The following is a 24,083-nucleotide window of genomic DNA, read 5'->3' as shown; positions in this document are numbered from 1 at the left end:
TAATAGCAAAAATTCTATGGTTTATTACACAGTTAATTATAAATAAATATTTTAGAACAAGCCCTTTAATAAAAACAGATTTTTGATGTATGAAAGTCACCTGCAGCTGCAGCACCACTCTACCAGTTATGTATTTAACATGTGTTTAGAGTAACATTTGATATTTTACTGCTGGTTGGTGTTTTAAAATGTAACGCAATAAGCAGAACGAGAGCATGCAGAGCCCCCGGGCACAAACGACATGGAGTTACAGGTCTCACATGTGAGGATGCTGCTGTGTCTGGGGCCGGTCTCTGCAGCTGGGCAGTGTTTTGCTGCTTTGGAAAGGTGGTCGTTCAGGACACTACCCTGCAGCACTGATGACAAATGGGGTTTTCCTTAGCTGACTCAAATGGGAATAAGATCAAGCTCGTAAATGGAGGCAATTTAACACGGTATAATATATCTTGGGGTGGTATCTTTATGCAGGCCAGTGTTCAGTAAAGCTGTTGTCTTTGAGACAGGTTTCAATATATTTACGTTTCTCCCCCGAAGAGGACAAAACCCAGCACTTGAGTAGATCTGTTCCCTGAAGAGCAAAGTTCTGTTTCAATGTAATTTCATGATTTGAATGTGTGCACAGTGGTGTGAAGAGGAGAACAGCAGTATACATATTACTATCATTACAATCTCCCTCTCAGGTGTAGTTTACACTAGGGGTCTTAAAATGAGGCTGCTCTGCCACAGGTAAAGCTGATGGCTTCCCAACTACGCCGCGGGTTAGGATTTCGGTGTGCTGGCCAATGGACAGCTTCTGCAATAGAGAGGCACACCCTGCTGGCCAGCTGAGTGCATCTGACCCAGATTTCCTCAGATGGTCTCAGACAATTTTTCCAGACTGAAAGTGAATCAACTCTGAGTTTTAGTTGTTAATTAAATCAAGCAGAGTTCAGTGAAAGATCAAATCATAGGAATTTGTTTCTTGAAACAGTCTGCGGTTCTAAGCCAGCCCCACATTGTAAATGGCAGAATTGTGCTGTATTTCTGGGATTGCATTTCGTTGCATTTTCATTGGTAAGTTAAGTAGTGCATTTATTATGACTTGTACAACTATGTACTAGAATAATTTAAGGAAACAAAATAAGTGAACCTAGTAGTAAACTCATGCTAACACTTGTCGAGATAAAGCAATGCAGAAATTACCTGTGAGTTAATGGCTGGTGATGAATTAGTGCATTTTGTGAAGGTATCTGCATAATGCCAGTTTACCCTGGCAACTTGCCCATCCTTTGGAGGTAGTGCTTCAGCAATAATGACCTTATCCTGAGGTAGAATCATTCCACAGTCTCTAGCCACAGAGACAGCAGTTAACATGTTATCACCTGTTAAGCAAGTAAAGTAAAAAAAGGGTTTCATTAAACAAATGGCAATATAGATGATCATCAGGAAAGGATCATACTTAATTAAAACCTGCTTTAAAATAGAAGGAGCAGCAGATCTGTTTCACTGGCATCAATTACTTCCTTACAACAATTAAAATCCGCAGACAATCATGATATTGTACCTCCTGGTATTTAGTCTTATTTAGTCTGCAGAAGAGAAGAGTGAAGGGGGATTTGATAGCAGCCTTCAACTGCCTGAAGGGGAGTTTCAAAGAGGATGGATCTAGACTGTTCTCAGTGGTAGCAGATGACAGAACAAGCTGCAATGGTCTCAAGTTGCAGTGGGGGAGGTTTAGGTTGGATATTAGGAAAAACTATTTCACTACGAGGGTGGTGAAGCACTGGAATGGGTTACCTAGGGAGGTGATGGAATCTCCATCCTTAGAGGGTTTTAAGGCCCGGCTTGGCAAAGCCCTGGCTGGGATGATTTAGTTGGGGATTGGTCCTGCTTTGAGCACAGGGTGGGACTAGATGACCTCCTGAGGTCCCTTCCAACCCGGATCTTCTATGATTATTAAATACCTACTACTATCCATTTCATTGTACTGGGGGGAGAAGAGGGTGGGGGGACAGAGATACAGCCCTGAAAGTCTTGTGCATGTTTCAGAGGGTATACAGTTTGTTTTGGGGGTACTTAGGAAGCATGCATCCTTTTAAAAATATGACCCAAAGTGACTTACACAAGGTCATATGAAAAGCAAGCCATATAGCAGGCAATAAAATCCAGGTCCTGACTCTTTGTCCCTGCATTTATATAGCACCTTTCATTCCAGGACAATATATAATTATTCAGGGGACACCATCACAGGGCCTAATAACATCAGCCACACTATCAGAGGCTCGTTCACCTGCACATCTACCAACGTGATCTATGCCATCATGTGCAAGCAATGCCCCTCTGCCATGTACATTGGCCAAACTGGACAGTCTCTACGTAAAAGAATAAATGGACACAAATCAGATGTCAAGAATTATAACATTCAAAAACCAGTCGGAGAACACTTCAATCTCTCTGGTCACGCGATTACAGACATGAAAGTTGCAATATTACAACAGAAAAACTTCAAAACCAGACTCCAGCGAGAAACTGCTGAATTGGAATTCATTTGCAAATTGGATACAATTAACTTAGGCTTGAATAGAGACTGGGAGTGGCTAAGTCATTATGCAAGGTAACCTATTTCCCCTTGTTTTCCCCCGCCCCCCTTCCTCAGACGTCTTGTTAAACCCTGGATTTATGCTGGAAATGGCCCACCTTGATTATCATACACATTGTAAGGAGAGTGATCACTTTAGATAAGCTATTACCAGCAGGAGAGTGGCGTGGGGGTGAGAAAACCTGGATTTGTGCTGGAAATGGCCCACCTTGATTATCATACATACTGTAAGGAGAGTGATCACTTTAGATAAGCTATTACCAGCAGGAGAGTGAGGTGGGGGGAGAGAAAACCTTTTGAAGTGATAAACACCCATTTTTTCATGGTCTGTGTGTATAAAAATATCCTCACTGCATTTTCCACTTTTATGCATCCGATGAAGTGAGCTGTAGCTCACGAAAGCTTATGCTCAAATAAATTGGTTAGTCTCTAAGATGCCACAAGTACTCCTTTTCTTTTTGTGAATACAGACTAACATGGCTGCTACTCTGACACCTGCTATAATTATATATGCACATTTCCACCTACTTGTGTCTCTGCGCTCTGCGTCTTGTGACTAATCCGCCAAACATTTTAAATTACAACTATATTTCTAGCTTTCCTTGCGTAGCAGTTGCAGTATCATCCTAGTCTGCGCAAACCTCACAAAACTAACCCTGAGCGACCCACTTCGCTATTTCACAACAAAATCTTTTCCCTTTTCTCTTCCAGGGTAGTAATGTCAGTTGGTACGGTATCTTGTGTGTCTGAGTTTCATTTCTGCAAGATGTCCACTACTCATTTTCATAGGTAGCAGAAGTCTCAGGTCTACTCCATACCTACCAAGATGTAAAAGCTAGAAATATTCCTGGAGAAACAATGAAAAAGAGGCAGATGGACAGACCACTTTTAACTCTACTGAAATGCAGTGGAGCAGGAAGGCTTATTCAGAAGGACTACAGGTCAGATCAATTAATTCAATCAAAATAACTATCAATCAACCACAGGAACAAGTACAGAATCACCACAGGATTGTTCACAGTTCACTCTTGGATATTATTACAGTAAGGTAGAATTTTGGTACATCTATACAACAATTTAATTTTTTTTCTTTTTTTCACCCCAAATAAATGCATAATTTTTAACAAATAGCATAAATCATATTGATGTGAATTTCCATTGCATCTTCCTTCCAAGCATCTCAAAAGTGCTTTATACATATTACTGAACTAAGCCTCATACCCCTATACACCCCCCCTTTTACTGATGGGGAAACTGAGGCACAGATCAGTTAAACGACTTGCCCCAAGCCGCACAGGGAGTATACAGCAGAGTGAGGAACAGAATCTAGATCTTCTGGCTCTTAGTCTTGTGGGTTGTCACAAGATCATACTTCCTCTCCTCAGATACCAAAAGCAGAAACGTTATTGTCCCTTTCTCTTCTTGTTTCTGTACAATATCAAACTTTTTCTATACAAGAGAATGAACTTGGACCAGGGAAACTAAATACAACTCAGCTTTACATGCTGGATGTTAAATATAACAACCCACATAGACTATAGAACACATAGATGGGGAAAAAAGCATTATACCCTTTCAAAACAATACATTTATTTGTTCCCAAAATGTTGGATTAACTATATTCTAACCTGTGACCATGACCGTGCGAATGTTGGCTTTATGCAAGTCTTCAAGTACAGCAGGGGTTTCTTGCTTTAGTTTGTTTTGCATTATAATTAACCCCATAAAATCCATGTTGTTTTCAATGGCATCTCTGTAAGAACAGGGGAAATCATTTTCAGAAAAATTACAGCTAATTGGTGTAGGATGGACGTTTTTTTAAGACAATGTGACTCTGCTATTCTGGCAAAGCAAAGAGAACGATCTTATTTTTAATCGTGAAAAGTAATAAAAAGATTCAGCCTCATAAGTGATCTGAGAAATAATTTCTGTTCATTTTTAATTAGTTTATTTATTTAAGGAAAAATAAAACGTAATCACAAAAGTGGAAAAGAAGTCACTCATTTTGTGCAGTACTTGCATCTCTTTGAGGTGCGTCTCCCTGTGGGTGCTTGTGCACCTCTGGAGTCCTTGATCGGAGATTTTCTGTCTGTTTAGCCCACGCATCTACGCTGTACAATCTCGTGCCACGCATAAGGGCATATAGGGCTGCGCATTCTTTTACATTTAGCTGGAGACCCAAATCGGGGCAGGGGACGGAGAGGCTGTCTGGGGAAGTTAGTTCCATTTTGTAAGATCAACCCTTGAGTAGCCAGTCATCGAGATATGGGAAAACTCAAATTACTTCTTGCCAAAGGTAAGCAGCGACTACTGCTAGATCCTTTGAGAACAGAGACAAAAAGGAAGTACTTGATATTGAAAATGATCCTGGCCCATAGTGTTTCCTCTGTGTGGGATGTATTGCTGTATGGAAATAGGTGTCCTATAGAGTGAGAGCCAAAAAACAATTCTCCTGCTTCTACAGAAGGGATTATAACTGCCAGAGTCACCATCCTGAACTTTTGAGACTTTACACATTTGTTCAGTCATCTTAGTTCTAAGATTGGTCTCAACTCTCTGTCCTTCTCTGGCATGAGAAAATACTTTGAGTAAAACCCTTTCCCCCCTGTGAGGGGATGGGACCAGTTCTGTTGCTCCTAAATGATGGAGCGAGTCTACCTCTTGAATCTGTAGTCTTGTGAGAGGGGTCCCAGAAGAGGGAGGGGGAAAAAGGGTGGGAGGGAGCAAGGGACACGAAGCGGATGATGTAGCCTGATGTGAACCTCCACGACCCACTTGTCTGTTGTAATATACTGCAGGCCTGTCGGATGGGAAAGGCGCTAACGCTGCTAATGGTGTCCAAAAGTGGTGGCAAAAGTTTGCAGCTTGCAAACTCGGAGGCGGGGGAGGAGTCAACCCTCAACCAACCCAAATTGTTGTTTCAGTGATAACTGGGTACTCACTGAAGGGGCTGGGACGCTCTTTTCCTCTGGAATTTGTCTCTTTCAAGAGGGTTCAGTGATTCTGTGAAATCCAGAGAACTGGACTCGGCACAGTCTCTGTGCAGTCTGAGACCTGCTAAATCTCCTCTTGTTCCTAAGAGAAGTCATTGTGGCCATGTAGTCCTTCAGCGTGTGCAGAGACTTGTCCATAGTTTCCAAGAAGAGCTTCTGACTATCAAACTGCAGGTCCTCAACAGTATTCTGAACCTTTCTTGGGAACCCTGACAGCTGGAGCCACAATGCCCTTTGCACAACAACTACTGTGGAGATGGTTCTGGTGGCAGCGTCTGGGGTATGTAAGGACACTTGGAGAGAGGTTCCAGCTAATAACTGACCCTCCTTAATGATGGCCTGGAAGTGCTCTCTATGCTCCTGTGGAAGATGTGCAATAAAGACTGCAAAATTGACTGATGGTTTGAAATATGAAATTGGAGAGTCACGGATGAATAGGCCTTTGGCCAAAAAGGTCTAATCTCTTCTGGTCTTTACCATAAGGGGTAAACCTGGAGTAATACTGGTTACCCTGCTCTCATTTATGGCATCCACCACCAGGGAAATAGATGGGGGATGGGAAAACAAAAATTTTAAGTCCCTGGTGGGGGGGGATATAATATTTCTTATCTACTTGTTTACCAGTTGGCGGGATGGTGGCAGGAGTTTGCCATACAGTCTTTACTAGATCCAGAAGCACTTCGTTAATGGGTAGCACAATCCAGGTGGGTGTAGCCAACTGTAGAATGTCCAGGAGTTTGTGCTGTGAGTCTGTAACCTCCTCAGGAGGTAGCTGGAGGGTGTCAGCCACCTTCTTCAGAAGGTCCTGGAACTGGTGAAAATCGTTGGCCATCGGTGGTGACGGAGGCATGACTGCACTGTCCAGAGATGACGACGAAATAGGAGTGTGAGGGGTAGCCTTTGTCTGTCCTTGCCTCTTGTTTTTCAAAGGTTTCCTCATGTTGGGGGTTTGGTGGAGGAGACTGTGTAACTCATCTCCCAGTGCAATGGAGCCAGATGTCGGGCAAATTGCTACTTATACACTGCCCAAGAATCCCAGCATGTCCACTGGGGCGCCCACATAACAGAGGGGATGGTACCCAGGACTGATCCCACCATCCCTGATGGGGAAAGAACCCTTGCTGAAGTAGGGGTTCCTGTAACGAAGTGGAGGGAACCCCACACTGAGAGTGGGAGACTAACTGAATGTCTCCTTCACCCTCCTCAATGTCCTCCAATGGAGGGCCCCCAATAGAAAACAGCAGAGAATCCTTTGGTACCGGGAAGCAATGGCAATCTAGACACCAGGGTCTCGGTACCAAGAGTTGTTCGGTACACATAAGCCGTGGGGACATCGACTTGCCTAACACTGACAAGTCCTGGCAGTAGCAGACTTCCTCCTGTGCGAAATGGGTTGATATTGATTCAGCAGAAGAGGTGGATGATACTGTTGATCTCGAGCATGTAGGCACCGGAGCCAAAAGCGTCTGGCACTGTGACTTTGCTGGTGCTTATGGAGCCAAGTGTGAAGGCACCATTAAGAAGTCTGATGTAGATGGTGCTGTTCTAGAGGAGTACATGCCCTGAGCCTTGCTGTCCTTCCACACAGTACCCCGGGGCCTGCTAGTGCCATGCTCCGAAGTGCTCTGGCATCTCCCGGCCCCACTGGTACCGGAAGAAGAGTAATTCATGTCCACGGTACTGAGTCGAGAGGTCCAAGACTGACACTGCAGACTTAGCAGGGGATTGAGGCCTTTTGGGAGCCAGCTTCTTGTGGTGGGAGACCTGGGACAAGGTTGAAGGGGCACTGGGTCTGTCCGGAGACAGACGTATGCAGGGATCTGCTGACCTTACTCAGAAGCAGGTTGAAAGGAGCATTCCATCTTTGGAAGGTTCAATTTGGTCTCCCAATTCTTCTGTGCTCTAGGATTTGAGAGCCAGGCAGAAGTTACCCTTCTGGAACTCTCCCAAGCAACAGACACACTTAGAGTGGCCATCACTGACTGGGATAGCCTCCCAACAAGAGAGGGAGTGTTTGAAACCTGGCAAGGCAGGCATGCCAGACAGGCCAAATGAGCTGCTGAGAAAAAAAGGGGGGGAAGGGAGAGGGAAATACCCACAACTCTCACTTGTGTCTAATTAATTCTATACTAACAGCAACTAACCAACACTAAACTAACTACAGATCAACTACAAAACACCCTGAGGCATGCAAAAAGTGGACACACTAGAGCCCGTCTCAGGCAGAGGCAGTAGAGAAGAAATGGAGGGCGGTTCACCCACACAGCCCTATATACTTGCAGTGTGCAGCACAGGGCTGTATAGACCGCGTCTGGACCAAACGGACGCTGCTAATGGAAAATCTCCAATCAAGGGCTCCAAAGGCATACAAACACCCGAAGTGTAGCACCCACAGAGACAGTACTCGAAGAAGAATAAGAAACTTTTTTAAAAATATCAATGTCTAGCTTCTTCCCTGAGAAAAACTTTCTAAACTAAATTTTGGCTTTACAAAGAGAGCATCTTATGGAATACTTTGAAAGTCATTGGAATTATAGCCAATTTTGTGTCTTTGTTTCAAAGCCACAACTGTAATTACTTTCCCAGGCAGCTTGCATGGAAAGGTGCAGGTAATAAATGAGGATGATCACAAAGCTCTGGAGATTTCTAAATAGACACATGATCTACCATACTTTCCATATTTTCTTCTGTCACTTTTGTGACAGAACAACATGGAAGTATGCAAGACACTGGCATCTTTCGTGAATGTTCAGTTACTTCTGTTGATTCTTCCACATCTGAAGCATGGAATCTGATTCTCTATTCTGGTACACCAGCTTTGAGCTGCTGTAACTCCCTTACTCAAACAGGGTGCAGACCTTGTGCAACAGTGTGCAGACTCAGGTTCACAATCCTCATTATGTCTTCCATGTTTGGTTGTTGTGAGGAACACCATACCCAGTGACTCTTTAATGGACGCATTACCTTCTGCTACATAAATATGCTTATATCATCAGAGTGAAGAAAGTGGGGATTGTCATGTTGACCTGTATCAGATACCACAACACAACAGTTACGGTACATTGTAGGGTCAGGGCTGTTCCACACCACACACTTTATCACCAAAAGTCATTTGTTCGCCTTAGGCTTCTCTGCCTAATGTCCAGGATATCAACCCCACTGCACAGTACTGCAGGTGAGTAGACACAGAAGAAAGAGATAGACAGTAGATGTAATTTAGGTAAAACCAAAATAAGCAACCTTCAGGCGATTCAAGTAGTACAAAGAATGTAAATAGTGCATGTTTTAGTATTAATTGTCTTAAATAAGTTAGTTCTCAATTAAAAGTAGCCCCTCTTACCTGTTAATATTCTGGGCTTTGTGCCATGAAAGTTTTGATTCCAATTTTCTGTGAGCAAGAGCGATAACTCTGAAGCCCTGCTTAGTGTAGTCTTCCAAAATGGTTTCAAAATCATCAGGAACTTAAAAAAAGAAAAAAAAAAGTCAATTACAAAATTATTAAAACCTCCCATACCACATCTGAACTCTATGAGAAAAGTCAGTTTATTCCTTTACCTGTTTCTTGTTTACACAAACTGGCAATCACCTCTGGGGCACCTTTCATGAAAGCATCCATTCTCTTCTCCCCTAGCACTCTTGCTACTACACACATGCGTTGCAAAGCAGAAGAAAACGGAAACTGACGCACAATTCCAATCTCATAACTGGCCTGTATAATTGATCAGAGACAACAAAGGGGGAGAGTTGCTGGGCATATCCATCCCCTTGATTTATTTTTTTTAAAGCCATTTCCTTAGGAAAGGGAAAAATATTCACACTTACCGAGAGCTCAAATAGTTCCTAAAAAAGACCAAAAAAAAAAAAACAACTTTGTTTCTAACAATCTACTACAAAGCTTCATTTCCAAGCTGTATTTCCAGTGCTATTATCAGGTATGTATCATATCAGTAATACACCTGAATAATATAATATGCCAGTTGCATCCACAAGATAGATTTTCAATTTAAATGGCACTGCATTGTAATTAGGCTTAATAAGTTTGATATTAATGTCTTGCATTTCTATAGTGCCTTTCACCCCAAATGATCCCAAAGCACTTCACAAATAGGGTGTAATAGTGAAAGGATGAGCCTGGCATCAGTAGATAAGAATTTTATTCCCAGCTTTGCCACAGCGGTGCTATGTGTCCCTGTGCCTCAGTTCTTCCACATGGGGAGAAAACTTACCTACCTCACAGAAGGTGGTGAGGTGTAACTCATTAGAGGCTGAAAAGCACTTTGGGTATGTCTATGCAGCAAAGAAACCCTGTGGCTGGTCCATGCCAGCCAACTCAAGTGTGCAGGGCTGTTTCATTACTGTGGACACTTCCAAGCTCAGGCCGGAGGTTGGGTTCTGGGACCCTCCCCATAGACCCTTAGAGACTCATGGATTGAAGGTGCTAGAGAATTGCTAAGTATTATTCCTTATTGCTATAAATTCAGCGCTGTTATACGAATTAAAATGCAGACCCCTGTTGTGAAACATGGTTCGAGTTTAACAATGCACTCCCAACTCCACTCAACACCCAAGGACAGGAAGTAAGAAGAGAATATTGCAGCTACTACATGGGGAGCATACAGAGGCAAACTAGTTAACAGGTAAGGGTACCTAATTGTTTCAAAAAGCATCATAGTATCTTTAAAACGACCAGAAGTGGTCAGAGCATCATCATACTGATGCATTAATTTGGTGTCAAAGGGAGTAGTGCATTCTACCCAATCACCAACTCCTGCAATACCCGAGTGTTCCCTAAATTTTCCCTTAGAAGTAGTGACCAGTCCTGTTCTTGTTTAGGATCAGAACTGCAGGACCACAATACATGGGAATATGCATCCATTCTTAACTCCTCTAATAAGCTAAAGAACAAAATGCATGCAGAACAGAGGTTTATATTTGCTTTGACATTTTGTACCATTTCTTGATTTGTGGCAGGTTTGGATTCTGGAAGAAGCTGTTTTGGAGGTCGAACCACGGTTGGCATTATTCGATTGTGAAGAGCTGTTTCCTCTTCAGTTGCTTCTTCAAGAATCTAAATGAAAACAACACCTCATTCACTTCTTTCATTAATTAACTTTACATCAGACAATTATATTTCTGAAAACAACAAAAATTCCAGTAGTCAGCATCAAGAGCACTGATCTTTCTCAACAGGATTTCTATTAAGAATTAACAATATTAAATACCAATGAAAGAGCAGATAGACGAAGGTCCCTTCAAAAGTTTTAGCTAAAAAAGGGTGCACACACTGTGCCAGAAACTGACCCCACACTCCCAGGATTGGAGAAAAAGTAAATTAGATATTAAGAATTCTTTCAGTTTCAATATGAGGTTTCAGTATGAGAAATAAGTATTTTTAAAACATGAGTTTCTGTGTTGACACACTCACTTTAGAGTGACACTCCAGTACTGTAGCACACCTAGGAATTTAAATCTTGCAATCTGAGGAAGCATATAACAGATCATATATCATATGACCATGTGACATTTCAGATTATTGCACTTAGAAATGCTGATTCTTGAAAGAACCAATGGACTTACCCATCCTATGGCTTCAAACATCTTTAAATCAAGCGGGTCCCCAGAAAGCACTCCTTCAATTTTTGTGAGTGAGTGACAAGTTGCCATGCAAGCAACAAACTGAGACTTCACCAGGCTCTCATTGCAAGCTCTATCTTCTGGAAAAAGGAAACTAACACAGAACACAGTAAAGCCAATGAAGTGATGATGTGCTTCGTGCGACAATAGTTTATTATGAGATAATTCCAAAGGGTTATATTAGCAGAACACTGGCTACACAAGCCTTTTGAAGCGTATCCTTTCCACACAACACAGGGAATGGATTAAGACTCCAGGCTGGAATTTACAGTAGAGCCTAAGGGAGTTAGGCAACCAGCTCCCATTGCATTTCAATGGGATATAGGCATGTACACCCTTTAGGCTCCTTTGAAATCCCCATCCCCACTATGTAAGTAGTCAACCACCTCTGGTTTGATCACATGTAACTTCACATGGGGCCTGTCTACACAGGAAGTAAAAGTGGGTTGCCTGAATCAAGTTCATGCTAACTCAGATAAAACAGCCTGACCAGCCAGTGATGATAAAGTCAAAAACAAGTGCATAGACCAAGCTCACAAATCACTTTGAATCATAGAATATCAGGGTTGGAAGGGACCTCAGGAGGTCATCTAGTCCAACCCCCTGCTCAAAGCAGGACCAATCCCCAACTAAATTATCCCAGCCATGGTTTGCATGGTTTCTGTGCTCTGTTCATAATTCTATTGTGGTTCCTCCCACCTCAGCTAGCTAACCCACATTTTAGAGCTGTGTGAAAGTGTCATGGACTTTTCACCAAGTCTTAATCACATTTTGATATGTACCCCTTTCTAGTCACTTTTTTGTGCACATTCAGGAACAGAAAATATCACAGTTTCTTTTCTACTTTATACAGGTTCTTCTATCATGCTCATCACTGTAGTCTCTGAGTGCCAGTTACAGATTTGCTCTCATATCAATCACAATGTACCAAATAATGAAACCAAACTTCTCTCCCATGCAAATATTACAGCACATTTGTTCTTACCGAGCATTTTCCACTCTTTGGATCCCCCAAAGATCTAAGCCATCTTCAGTAAGAGTGCCAGTCTACCACAAAAACAAATTAATAAAACAGTATCAACAGGGAAAGCCTTCAGAGCCGAGGCAGGCTCTGAAAAGTGCCAGTGGATACAGCAGAAATATTAGCAGAAAATGAACGAAGTTACACTTGAGCAGTAAGCGTTGCACTTTTCCTTCCAGCCAAAATACAGATTTGATATTTATTAACTGATCTTTACAGAGAAAAAAAAAAGAGCACATTTCCTCATGGATTCTGCTGATAACTGCATGTGGCTTTGTGGAAACATTCATTTTGTAAAACAGAATTATATGACTATGTCACTGGCCCAGTGCTATGTATTCACTGCTCAGTGTCTGTAATAAAAACCACAGCTATCTGTGCTCATGGGGACAGGATGGAATACACAGCCGCTCAACCCTCAATTATGTGAGCTCACAAGGCCTTTTGGAAGAGGAAATTCTTAAACCTTTACGTAGAATTCTAAGTGAAAAAGACAACAGATGGACAAAGGAGCAACAGCCCAAACTGGGGAGGGAGGGTCGGCACTAAACCGTTAGCAGTGGCAGTAGTTATTTATACAGTGTTAACACACCATTTTGAATACATCTGCCAAACAGAAATAAAACAGTTGTGTAGACAGTTTAAGGACAAAAATTTAGAGGGGACAGAAGTTTGGATTAAGTACTAGCTGAAAGGAAGAGACAGACTAGCTGTGTTTACTTGCACTATTTATGACTTTTAATTGTGCCTATTCCTACAAAAGGAACAACTTTAAACGTATTAGCTTGACCTTTCATTTGAAATAAAGTTAAATGAGACCGAGCTACACAGTTGGAATCTGAATTTTCTTGAAGGTTGGGGGCCATCAGACAGTTTCAGTTTGGACCCAATCTCCACACAACACTTATGTTTCTTGGAACTATTGACAAAGTAGCGTCTGGAGCTTTGAGAGTAACATTCCACTCACATTTTTAACTATTTGCTAGGGTTATTTCTATGTTTAGCATCTACCACCAACGAATTCACTTAGGATCTATAACTATTGGAATAGAGATTTTTTATTTTAACAAGTTAGCCCTTAAATCATGATTACGAATGCCATTGTATCCACAACTATAACTGCTGCTTTTTAAAAATTGCACACAACACTTCCCAGCCAATAACCAGCAAAAAAAAATTAAAATGTATCTAACCTTGTCAAAACACACGAGATTCAATTGGCCACAGATATTTATCCTCTGAGGACTGATGCAGAAGATACCAATCTTTTTCAACCGTCTCTGTGCATAAACGATCCCAGCAGTCATTGCAGCAGGAAGTGCAGGCGGCACAGTGATGGTTATAATGTCAAGAGACTCAATGATTATTATATGAGCAGGAACCTAGAGTTAAAGAAAGTACACTATGTGAATAAAAATCCAGAGTTCAAAGGATTCACCAGTCTCTCCTTAGTACATTAAGTTTAAGGGAGTATTGGACTACAAATTTCGGAGGTGAAGCTCCTTTCATCTCTTCCTGGATTATCACAGGTAGCTTCTGCTGTGCTCAGAAAGTTAGCAAAACTTTACTTGCACAATACAATTTTAGCAATCTAGTGCTAAAACGTTTACACTTTTAAGCCTTTAGTATCTTTCCCCATACGTTAGTTAAAAGACAAAGGTGAGTGAATAATGTGCAACAAATTTGATAAATTTGTATTTTCTATAATCTCACCAAATAATTTCTATGACTGCTCCTTGGTATGTAGCTCATTTCTGTGTAATAGGTTTTGCCTATGCAATATCTAATTCGTTTTGATTAGATATAAGTCACATGGTATCTTATTTCTTCTCTGGATCACAGTAACTTCTAGAATCAGTATTCTGGTGCAAATGCTTGTGATTATAAATTCAAATTTCACTTTCCTCTAATATTCCCTTAAATTTTGCTTTTTTGCTGAACATTCCTGTCAGTAAATTTGTCTGCTACAACATTCACAGAAAACAAATGCAGCCACAAAGATTTAAAAATTAGACTTAGTATTTGCAGAAAGTTGTCTTGCGCAAGCTCACCCAGCCCTACTAACAAAACACAGATCAGCCTCTACAGTTAAAATAAATTAGTAGGGTGATGGAGAGATGGTAACCATACCTCATTTAGTATGCTATTGACAACTGTGTAAAGAAACCCAACACCTGCCACCACCACAAGGAACAACAGAAACATGTAGGCATCTCTGTAGAGTTTGAAGTCAGTTGGCTTTGGATACAGAATCGAATGAACAAGCTGTCCTTTTGATGTACTAAAGCCTATAATGAGAGGGATTTTCAAGTATCAGATTAAAAGTGCAAACAATGGCAATGTCATACATTAATACACCAAAAGCCTTCGAGAGACTAAAATCCTGAGCTAGTTTTTTGATCCTCAGGTTTTGTAAGTGCTAAACCTATTAGCATGCTGTATCTGCAAATTCTGACTTCCAGAATTGAATCATTAAAAAGATGAAGAGCAAATTTAGTTTTATCAATGTTTCACTCAGATAGTCTTTATACTTTAGCTGCAATCCTGCACATAGAACAGTTATTTACCCTAGAGTAACTGGTTCTTCAAGATTTATTGTCCACACAAACTCCACTCTAGCCATGCACGGGTTAATAAGCACGTGAGATTGGATGCTTTTTACATAACAGTATTTGTTGGGGCCATGCCTGCACTCCACCTGCCCTTGTGTCCACCGTAATTGGGTGGCCTCAGTAGCCACTCAGTTCCTTAATGAATGAGAATTCCAAAAGGAAAGGATTCTGAATTAGTGGGGAAGAAGCCATGGAATCTGTGTGGACAATACATCACAAAGAACCACAGTTACTGCAGGGTAAGTAACTGTTCTTTTTTCGAGCGATTGCTCACAGAGATTCCACTCTAGATGACTAACAAGCAGTTATCTCAAACCCGGAGGTGGGAAAGAGTCGTCCTATTTTCAAAGTAACAGCAGGACAGCCCTGCCAAAGTTGGCCTCCGATATGGAAGCTTGAACCAAGGCATAATTAGAGGTAAATGTATGAACTCAGCTCCAGGTAAGCAGCCCTACATATTTCAGATATCGATATACCTGCACCAGAAGCTGCCTGAGCCCTAGTGGAATGGGCTCTAAAGTGACTTAGACAATCCTTGCTTGTTATCTGATACCAAGTCTTACTACAGTCCACAACTTACTAGATAACCTGAATGGAAATAGGTTACCCTCTAACCCTTTCTGCAGCAGGGAAGCATTGCCAGCAGATCAAGGGACATGATCATTCCCCTCTATTCGGCACTGGTGAGGCCTCATCTGGAGTACTGTGTCCAGTTTTGGGCCCCACACTACAAGAAGGATGTGGAAAAATTGGAAAGAGTTCAGCAGAGGGCAACAAAAATGATTAGGGGACTGGAACACATGACTTATGAGGAGAGGCTGAAGGAACTGGGATTATTTAGTCTGCAGAAGAGAAGAACGAGGCGGGATTTGATAGCTGCTTTCCACTATCTGAAAGGGGGTTCCAAAGAGGATGAATCTAGACAGTTCTCAGTGGTATCAGATGACCGAACAAGAAGTAATGGTCTCAAGTTGCAGTGGGGGAGGTTTAGGTTGGATATTAGCAAAAAGTTTTTCACTAGGAGGGTGGTGAAGCACTGGAATGGGTTACCTAGGGAGGTGGTGGAATCCCCTTCCTTAGGTTTTTAAGGTCAGGCTTGACAAAGCCCTGGCTGGGATGATTTAGTGGGGGGATTGGTCCTGCTTTGAGCAGGGGGTTGGACTAGATGACCTCCTGAGGTCCCTTCCAACCCTGATATTCGATGATGGAGTGTGGGCCCCCCATGCTAGCCCAAAAAGGGTAAATGTGGCCCAAGAGGCTTTAAGTAACCTGACAGGTCACACCTGAGGGACATTTAGGTTTGATAAGCAATCCCTGACTGAGGATGGAGGCCAGCTGAGCAGGAGGGGGCTGGTATAAGGCCAATTAGCAAAGGCAGGAGGAGGCTGCAGCATGGAAGCCTGTAGTCATGCTCTGGGCTTAGAGAGGGAAAAGGAGAAAACAAGCGGAACCCCTGGGATCTTGGCCCTGAGGAAGGTGGTGCAGAAGGAAGTTTGGCAGAGGTGGAGTAGGAAAAGACTGAGGGAAACAGTAGCAAGACTTTGGCCGCTGACTCAAAGGTCTCTGAGCTGGAACCTGTAGCAGAGAGCAGACCCAGGTTCCCCATCAGCCACGGGGGACGTGTCACAGTCTGGGCAGTGAACTGGAAGACTGCCCGAGACAATTCTTACAGAGAGCCTTTGATACCTCAGAAGAAGGAAGACACATAGGGACCTGGCTGGAAGGCCAAGCCATGAAAAGGGAGTATCCCAACTCTCAAAAAGGAAGCACTAACTCCTGGACCATGAGAGGGGCTGCTCCAGGAGCAGAGACAGAAGGGGGCATCACACCAGTCACAGCTATTCCCCAGATGCAGCCACAATGAGGCATCCCAGCAGTGAGAAAAGAAACCCGTGACCCCTGGGCCCTAATGCATGGAGAAAAATTCTACCCAAAAATGACATTGGCTAAAGACTGGATGGCCAATATGTAAAATCTGGTGAATTTAGGAACTTGTGGACATTTGCCCACATAGCAGATCTCAATACATGAGACTTGACTTCTCCAGCCTGACACTGTCAGCACTTCTAGGAACTGGACTTTGATGTTCAAAATAAATAATATTCTTGAACATACTAAGGGAATGAGTGCTATGACAGGACTACCAGTCAGAATTAAAAGATTGGGTCTAATCTGAGAAAGCTCCTAATTTAAAAAATGTATCTAAGCAGAGACAGTAGCTCTTGGGAGTTGTTTAATGGACAGAAAGTATAAGGATACTTCCTGGCCGGGGTTCAATCTGGATAATTCCATAAGAGGCAGAATGAAGTTCCAAGGTTTTGCTCTATGACCTTGTGAGTCTGGAATAAGGTTGTTGACCTAACGAAGCATTAAATGTTGGGATTTGTACAAAATGTCCTTTTCTTCAACATGCTCCTGGTAAAATTATACTACAGAGACTTGACCTTTTGACTTGGACATTGGTATATCCACATTGAGGCCCTTCTGAAAGAACTCAAAGCTAGGTTTTACTTGAATTAACATGGTACTTAAACTATGGACTATATAGAACTATGAACGTCTGTGGACCTCAGTATGATGAAAGGCAATTTACGATATTGCCTTTAATTTGAAGTCAAGGCAGGAAGTGAGACTACTGGGTTCCCTTGCCAGAGGTTATTTGTAGACTACATATTTTACATGCAGAAAGAAAACGATATATAATTTTAAGAATGTTTACATTTAACATATCTGCACTGACATTCCTCAGGTTCCAACCCTCCACTACCTAAAGAACTCAGAAATCAATGAGAATGAAAAACAAAATGAATCAGAAAGAAAAGAAGAATTTAAACTGAACATACACAGTGTTTCTATCAGAATTTGTCTTTTGAAAATAATTTTTGGTCTTTAATAGTAGTCCAAACATATGTCCACTAGAAAAAAACTACTATAAAATGGAAAGGAAATAAGATTAAAATAAAACGACAGAAAAAAATCAGTTAGATGTTTTTAAAAAACACACAGCAGTAAGATTAGAACAGAAGATGATTAGTCCATGCCTATATTAAAAATGAAAATCATCTATCCATGCATCTTATTCAGGCATTGATGAAAAGCTGTTAGGGGTTTAATGATTTTACTGGGAAACTCCTTTAGAAAGCTCACAGTGCTTTATTCAAGCTAAACCTAGCTCTCCTGTCTAGAATTATGGTTTACGCATAGGTCTATAGGTAGGCTTCTTTTTAAGAAACAGACTTGCAACACACTGACAGCTATTCTGGGGAATCCTATGCAGAGTTTTAAAATGATACTTCTCACTACTTTAATAGCTCTGTAATCCAGAATATTAATATGACTAAATATTGTCTTATAAATAAAGCTAGTGAATATACAACAAGGTGTCTGCCATTTTGGGGCAGAGACTGCCTTTTAAATATATTTACTTCTTCAACGTGGGAGACAGGCAAGTGTATCTAAAAGAAAAAAAAAATCAAAGAAATAGACACAACACACACTTGAGCAAAAACACTGCAAACTGAGTTTAATGCTACTGCAAATGTTTCTAGGCATGTTTTAAATCCCTTGACTCTAATGGTTAATTGATTTGTCAGTGCTGAAAACTCAATAGCCTGCAAGGCATTATCAAGTACCATTGTAAAAAAGTTTTAAAAGTAACTTTGTTATTTGCTTTGGGGAATATCTATTTAATACAGCTAAATTAACCAACAAAAGGTAGAAAGCAGCAGATAGACATAACTATAAAAATCAAACAGTATGCAAATAAGTTAGAGCAATTAAAATTTGTACCTGTTCTCACAACTACGGCTTTGACTTGTTCTCCAGTATAAAAACGGGTTTGAATGACATTGGTCCCACAGAACAAAGTGTGTCGCTTATGTACTTCTGGACTGTAGATTTCATCTCCCATTGCTTTTGGGTCTTCTGCAGGATTTGGGAGATTAGTCTTTGTTACAGGAACACTTTCACCTTAAATGGAAAAAAAGCTCTTCAGTTCATCCAAATCAAATACAAATAATAAGCACTTCTCATCCACAGCTCTCAAAGCACTTTCTATAATAGTGAGTGGTATCCCCATTTTATAACAGAGAAGTAAAGTGATCTGCTTAAGTTAACCCAGCCAGGCAGTAACACACCTGGGAAAAGAACCTAGGAAGCCTAATTCCCATTATCCCATTCTTTAACCTTCTAGACCTCCCCCGGAATCCCAAGAGTCTTGACTACCAGGCTTCCCTCCTGTAAATCGCTGCACCGGCTAGCAAAACATAAAAGTGCCGCTGGTTGTAGTGAAAACCCGTCACACAATACATCGACCCGTTGCTGTAGAGAGTCGCTGGATACAGGCAAGGCTCCCCTTAGTAAGCTGTGCTCGCACATCTCCCTCAACCCACCTTTACCCAGGTTTGATCATTGGCTTGCTAATTATTCATGTAGCAAGTTCAACACTTATAAACAAAACCAAAGTACTATCATGTCTAGAAATTAAACATGACCCAGCTCGAAACCAACACTTATCTTGCCGAAAGGAAAGGCAATCCAAAAGCTTTGCACGGACGTATCTTTTAGTACGGTTCACATTTTAGGACCTTACATTTGAGAATTCTTAAACTCTCAGCTTGCAGATTCCTTACTTAACAGAAACATGCTTATTTTAACTAACACAGTGAAAATAAAAGAGAGCTAAATAAGAACAGTGAGATGAAGACACCTTCTCATTACCCCTTTAATTATACAAATATAGAGAATAGCACCTTGCATAATGAGGCCCTGATCTGGTTGCCTTATAGGCAGTACCACAATATAAATGCTTATTAAATAACATTAATATTGCCAAGATTTCTATAAATACTATCAATACTGTCTTGAGTACATTATAAAAATACACATTTCAGGGTATGTAAACAAATTCCTTCTGATAAGGTAAGTTGCAACTCAGAAAAAGAACAATGACATAACTTTATCAACTAGCATTTTTAGCCATATAGCTCAGCCATCCAGGATGTAAATTTTACTTCACCTGTTAACATGCTTTCATTTACGATGCAAGTACCACTGACAAGTACTGCATCACAGGGCATGATTGTCCCATTAGATGGAATCACCATGATGTCTCCAGGCACAAGGTCTGTGGAAAGGATCTCTTCTATTTCTGGAAGTAAGGTAAGAATTTAAGAACAAGCTCTTTTTCTGCAACTGTAAAGTCTTGCAAATCAGCACCAGGAACAGAATCCTGCATGGATATAACAGCCATGGCCCATGCTACAGCAATTATGCTGCTGTTTCTATTATGAATAGTATGACTTAAAATGATTAAACTAATGATTCACTAACACTCTCTATGGACCCTTGATTTTACACTGATGGGTGCCTCAGAAATAATACAATAAACAATTTGCCACACAAGGAACCTAAGGCAGCTCAAGACTCCTGTTCCCCACGTAAGGTGGGGAATGGGAATTGGCCATGCTGGATCAGACCAAAGGTCCATCTAGCCCAGTATCCTGTTTTCCAACAGTGGCCAATGCCAGGTGCCTCAGAGGGAATGAACAGACCAGGTAATCATAGAATCATAGAACTGAAAGGGACGTTGAGCGGTCATCTAGTCCAGTCCCCTGCACTCATGGCAGGACTAAGTATTATGTAGCCCATACCTGACAGGTGATTGTCCAACCTGCTCTTAAAAATCTCCAATGATGGAGACTCCACAACCTCCCTAAGCAATTTGTTCCAGTGCTTAACCACCCTGACAGTTAGGAAGTTTCTCCTAATGTCCAACCTAAACTTCCCCTTGCTGCAATTTAAGCCCATTGCTTCTTGTCCGAGCCTCAGAGGTTAAGAAAAACAATTTTTCCTCCTCCTCGTAACAACCTTTTATATACTTGAAAACTTATCATGTCCCCTCTCGGTCTTCTCTTTTCCAGACTAAACAAACCCAATTTTTTTCAATCTTCCCTCATAGGTCATGTTTTCTAGACCTTTAATCATTTTTGTCGCTCTTCTCTGGACTCTCTCCAATTTGTCCACATCCTTTCTGAAAGGTGGTCCCCAGAACTGGACACAGTACTCCAGTTGAGGCCTAATCAGCACAGAGTAGAGCGGAAGAATTACTTCTCGTGTCTTGCTTACAACACTCCTGCTAATACATCCCAGAATTATGTTCTCTTTTTTTGCAACAGCGTTGCACTGTTGACTCACACTTAGCTTGTGGTCCACTCTGACCCCCCAGATCCTTTTCCACAGTACTCCTTCCTAGGCAGTCCTTTCCCATTTTGTATGTGTGCAACTGATTGTTTCTGCCTAAGTGGAGTACTTTGCATTTGTCCCTATTGAATTGCATCCTATTTACTTCAGACCATTTCTCCAGTTTATCCAGATCATTTTGAATTTTAATCCTATCCTCCAAAGCACTTGCAACCCCTCCCAGCTCGGTATCGTCCACTAACTTTATAAGTGTACTCTCTATGCCATTATCTAAATAATTGATGAAGATATTGAAGAGAACCAGACCCAGAACTGATCCCTGCGGGACCCCACTCGTTATGTCCTTCCAGCATGACTGTGAACCACTGATAACTACTCTCTGGGAACAGTTTTCCAACCACCTTATAGTGAACCACTGATAACTACTCTCTGGGAACAGTTTTCCAACCACCTTATAGTAGCTCCATCTAGGTTGCATTTCCTTAGTTTGTTTATGAGAAGGTCATGAGAGATAGTATCAAAAGCTTTACTGAAGTCAAGATATACCACATCTACCACTTCCCCCCATCCACAAGGCTTGTTACCCTGTCAAAGAAAGCTATCAGGTTGGCTTGACATGATTTGTTTGTTGACAAATCCATGCTGACTGTTACTTATCACCTTATTATCTTCTAGAGGTTTGCAAATTGATTAAGTATTTGCCCCATTATCTTTCTGGGTACAAAAGTTTAACTGACTGGTCTGTAATTCCCCGGGTTGTCCTTATTTCCCTTTTTATAGATGGGCACTATATTTGCCCTTTTCCAGTCTTCTGGAATCTCTCCCATCTTCCACGACTTCTCAAAGATAATCGCTACTGGCTCAGATATCTCCTCAATCAGCTCCTTGAGTACTCTTGGATGCATTTCATCAGGCCCTGGTGACTTGAAGACATCTAATTTGTCCAAGTAATTTTTAACTTGTTCTTTCTCTATTTTAGCCTCTTCTGATCCTACCTCATTTTCACTGGCATTCACTATGTTAGACTTCCAATCACTAACAACCTTCTTGGTGAAAACCGAAACAAAGAAGTCATTAAGCACCTCTGTCATTTCCACATTTTCTGTTATTATTCCCCCGCCCCCCTCATTGACTAACAGGTAGGCTCGTTACTTAATGAGGGATCATCAGGTGATCCATCCCGTAACCCATTCCTGGCTTCTGGCAAACAGAAGCTAGGGACACCATCCCTGCCCATCCTGGCTAATAGCCATTGATGGACCTATCCTCCATGAACTTATCTAGTTCTTTTTTGAACCCTGTTATAGCCTTGGCTTTCACAACATCCTCTGGCAAGGAGTTCCACAGGTTGACTGTGCATTCTGTGAAGAAATACTTCCTTTTGTTTGGTTTAAACCTGCTGCCTGTTAATTTAATCTGGTAACCCCTAGTTCTTCTGTTATGAGAACCATGCCAGCAGAACCTGCAATAGCTGGCTGCCAAAGGAGATTACAGCCCAGCTCTGATTTACTGAAAGGTACTAAAAATATCTCCCTGTGGATATTTTTATCCTTAGGCCAGAAGTAGGATATTGCAATGTTCGCTATATGCATGGAAAGGTAGATAAAAGAAAATGGGTGAGGGACACGAGGGGCTAGTCTAGACCTGCTCCAGCATAAATGTTGAGCTGATCATCTGGAAGAAGACACTCAAGTAGATTATTTTCTCAACTTTTAACTTCCACTTACCCCTTTTATTGAGCAATGTTGCTAAGAGATCACAAGGACCCAATTGCTTTAATCATATAGAACTACGCAATGACCTGTATTGATTTTTAACTATTCATTAAGGACCAGTTTTAGATTTATCTTTTCAACCAGGGCAACTTACCTTGATTCGCTCTGCTGACAGAAACTCTGACAATGCTGTGAGCTGCCACCATGTCATGTAACACAATATATTGCTGGAAGGGGGGAAAAGAACAAGTCACTAATTAGAAGCATTAACAGTCTTCTAGATCCATAGAGAGACAAGGTGGGGGAGGTCATATCTTTTATTGAACCAACTTCTGTTGGGGAGAGACACAAACTTTCAAGCTTACACAGAGCTCTTTAAGGTTAGCAGAAGGAGCTAACACGTAATTCAATGGACTGTTCAAGGTGAAGTGGCTCTTTCCCCCCTATGACTGGGGAAGTGTTAAAGGAAGTGGGAGGGTGGCAGCTGGGGAGAGGGAGGTTGTTAATAGGTTATAGATTGTTGTAATAAACCATAAATCCAGTGTCTCTGTTCAGTCCATGATTTGTAGTATCTAGCAGGATTATGAATTTAAGCTCCCAGACTCGTATTTCAAAGGTACTGTGCAAGTTTCCTTTGAGGACGAGGACTGATAGATCACATATAGATTGATCACTTTGTGAACTGACACAGGTGATAGGGTGTTTTTGTCTTTCATCATTTTCCTGTGAGAATTTATTAGAGAGCTTAGTGATTGTCTGGGTTCACCCACATAGTTGTTGTTTGAGCATTTAGTGCACTGGATAAGATATACCACATGTTGTCATGAGCATGTGTAAGACACATGGATCTCGAAAGATGTCTTGTGGGGGGTGTTGAGCATTGAGGCAGTGGAGATATGACCGCAGATTTTGCATCTGTTGTTCTGGCAGGGTCTGGTGTCGCTTTGAGTTGGTGTTTCCTGGTCTGTGAGGAGCTTGCTTCTGATGATGAGCTTGGAGAGGCTGGGGGGTTGGTTGAAGGCCAGAAGTAGAGGTTCCCGAAAGAAATCTTTCCTGATCAGGTCCCCATCGAGCATGGGTTGTAGTTGTTTGATGATACCCTATATGGGTTCCAGCATGTGGTGGTAGGAGTGTGCAGTAGGAGAGGGTTTTATTTCTGTACTGAAGCAGGTTCTCTTGGGGTATTTTGGTGGCCTATTCCATGATGTGATCTATTTCTCTTGTGGAGTGTCCTTGTTTGGTGAAGGTGGCTTTGAGTGTGTTAAGGTGTATATCCTGGATTTTCTCCTCAGAGCAAATTCTGTGGTATCTGAGCACGCTGTAGATAAC

The 24,083-nt window shown here is 41.6% G+C and overlaps 1 protein-coding gene across 9 annotated transcripts in view; it reads right to left on the bottom strand.

Annotated features, from left to right (window-relative positions):
• The window catches only part of ATP13A3 (ATPase 13A3), a 122,876-nt gene that overhangs the window by 22,243 nt on the left and 76,550 nt on the right, over positions 1–24,083 (bottom strand). For 7 of the 9 annotated variants that reach the window (XM_037909402.2, XM_037909403.2, XM_043523160.1 and 4 more), the window contains 13 exons: positions 22,909–22,981; positions 19,856–19,987; positions 18,628–18,807; positions 14,357–14,514; positions 13,420–13,608; positions 12,191–12,252; positions 11,149–11,299; positions 10,523–10,639; positions 9,394–9,411; positions 9,127–9,280; positions 8,912–9,032; positions 4,207–4,331; positions 1,183–1,361 (listed from right to left, as the gene is read on the bottom strand). In XM_037909402.2, coding sequence (XP_037765330.1) covers positions 1,183–1,361; positions 4,207–4,331; positions 8,912–9,032; positions 9,127–9,280; positions 9,394–9,411; positions 10,523–10,639; positions 11,149–11,299; positions 12,191–12,252; positions 13,420–13,608; positions 14,357–14,514; positions 18,628–18,807; positions 19,856–19,987; positions 22,909–22,981 — 1,659 coding nt within the window. The remainder of the gene's footprint in view (positions 1–1,182; positions 1,362–4,206; positions 4,332–8,911; positions 9,033–9,126; positions 9,281–9,393; positions 9,412–10,522; positions 10,640–11,148; positions 11,300–12,190; positions 12,253–13,419; positions 13,609–14,356; positions 14,515–18,627; positions 18,808–19,855; positions 19,988–22,908; positions 22,982–24,083) is intronic. The other 2 variants (XM_043523161.1, XM_027833526.3) reach the window with 1 other exon arrangement.

This window comes from Chelonia mydas, chromosome 9, assembly GCF_015237465.2.
Source record: "Chelonia mydas isolate rCheMyd1 chromosome 9, rCheMyd1.pri.v2, whole genome shotgun sequence".
NCBI lineage: Eukaryota > Metazoa > Chordata > Testudines > Cheloniidae > Chelonia > Chelonia mydas.
The sequence above is the reverse complement of the archived record's forward strand: the minus strand, read 5'-3'. Positions and strand labels throughout refer to the sequence as shown.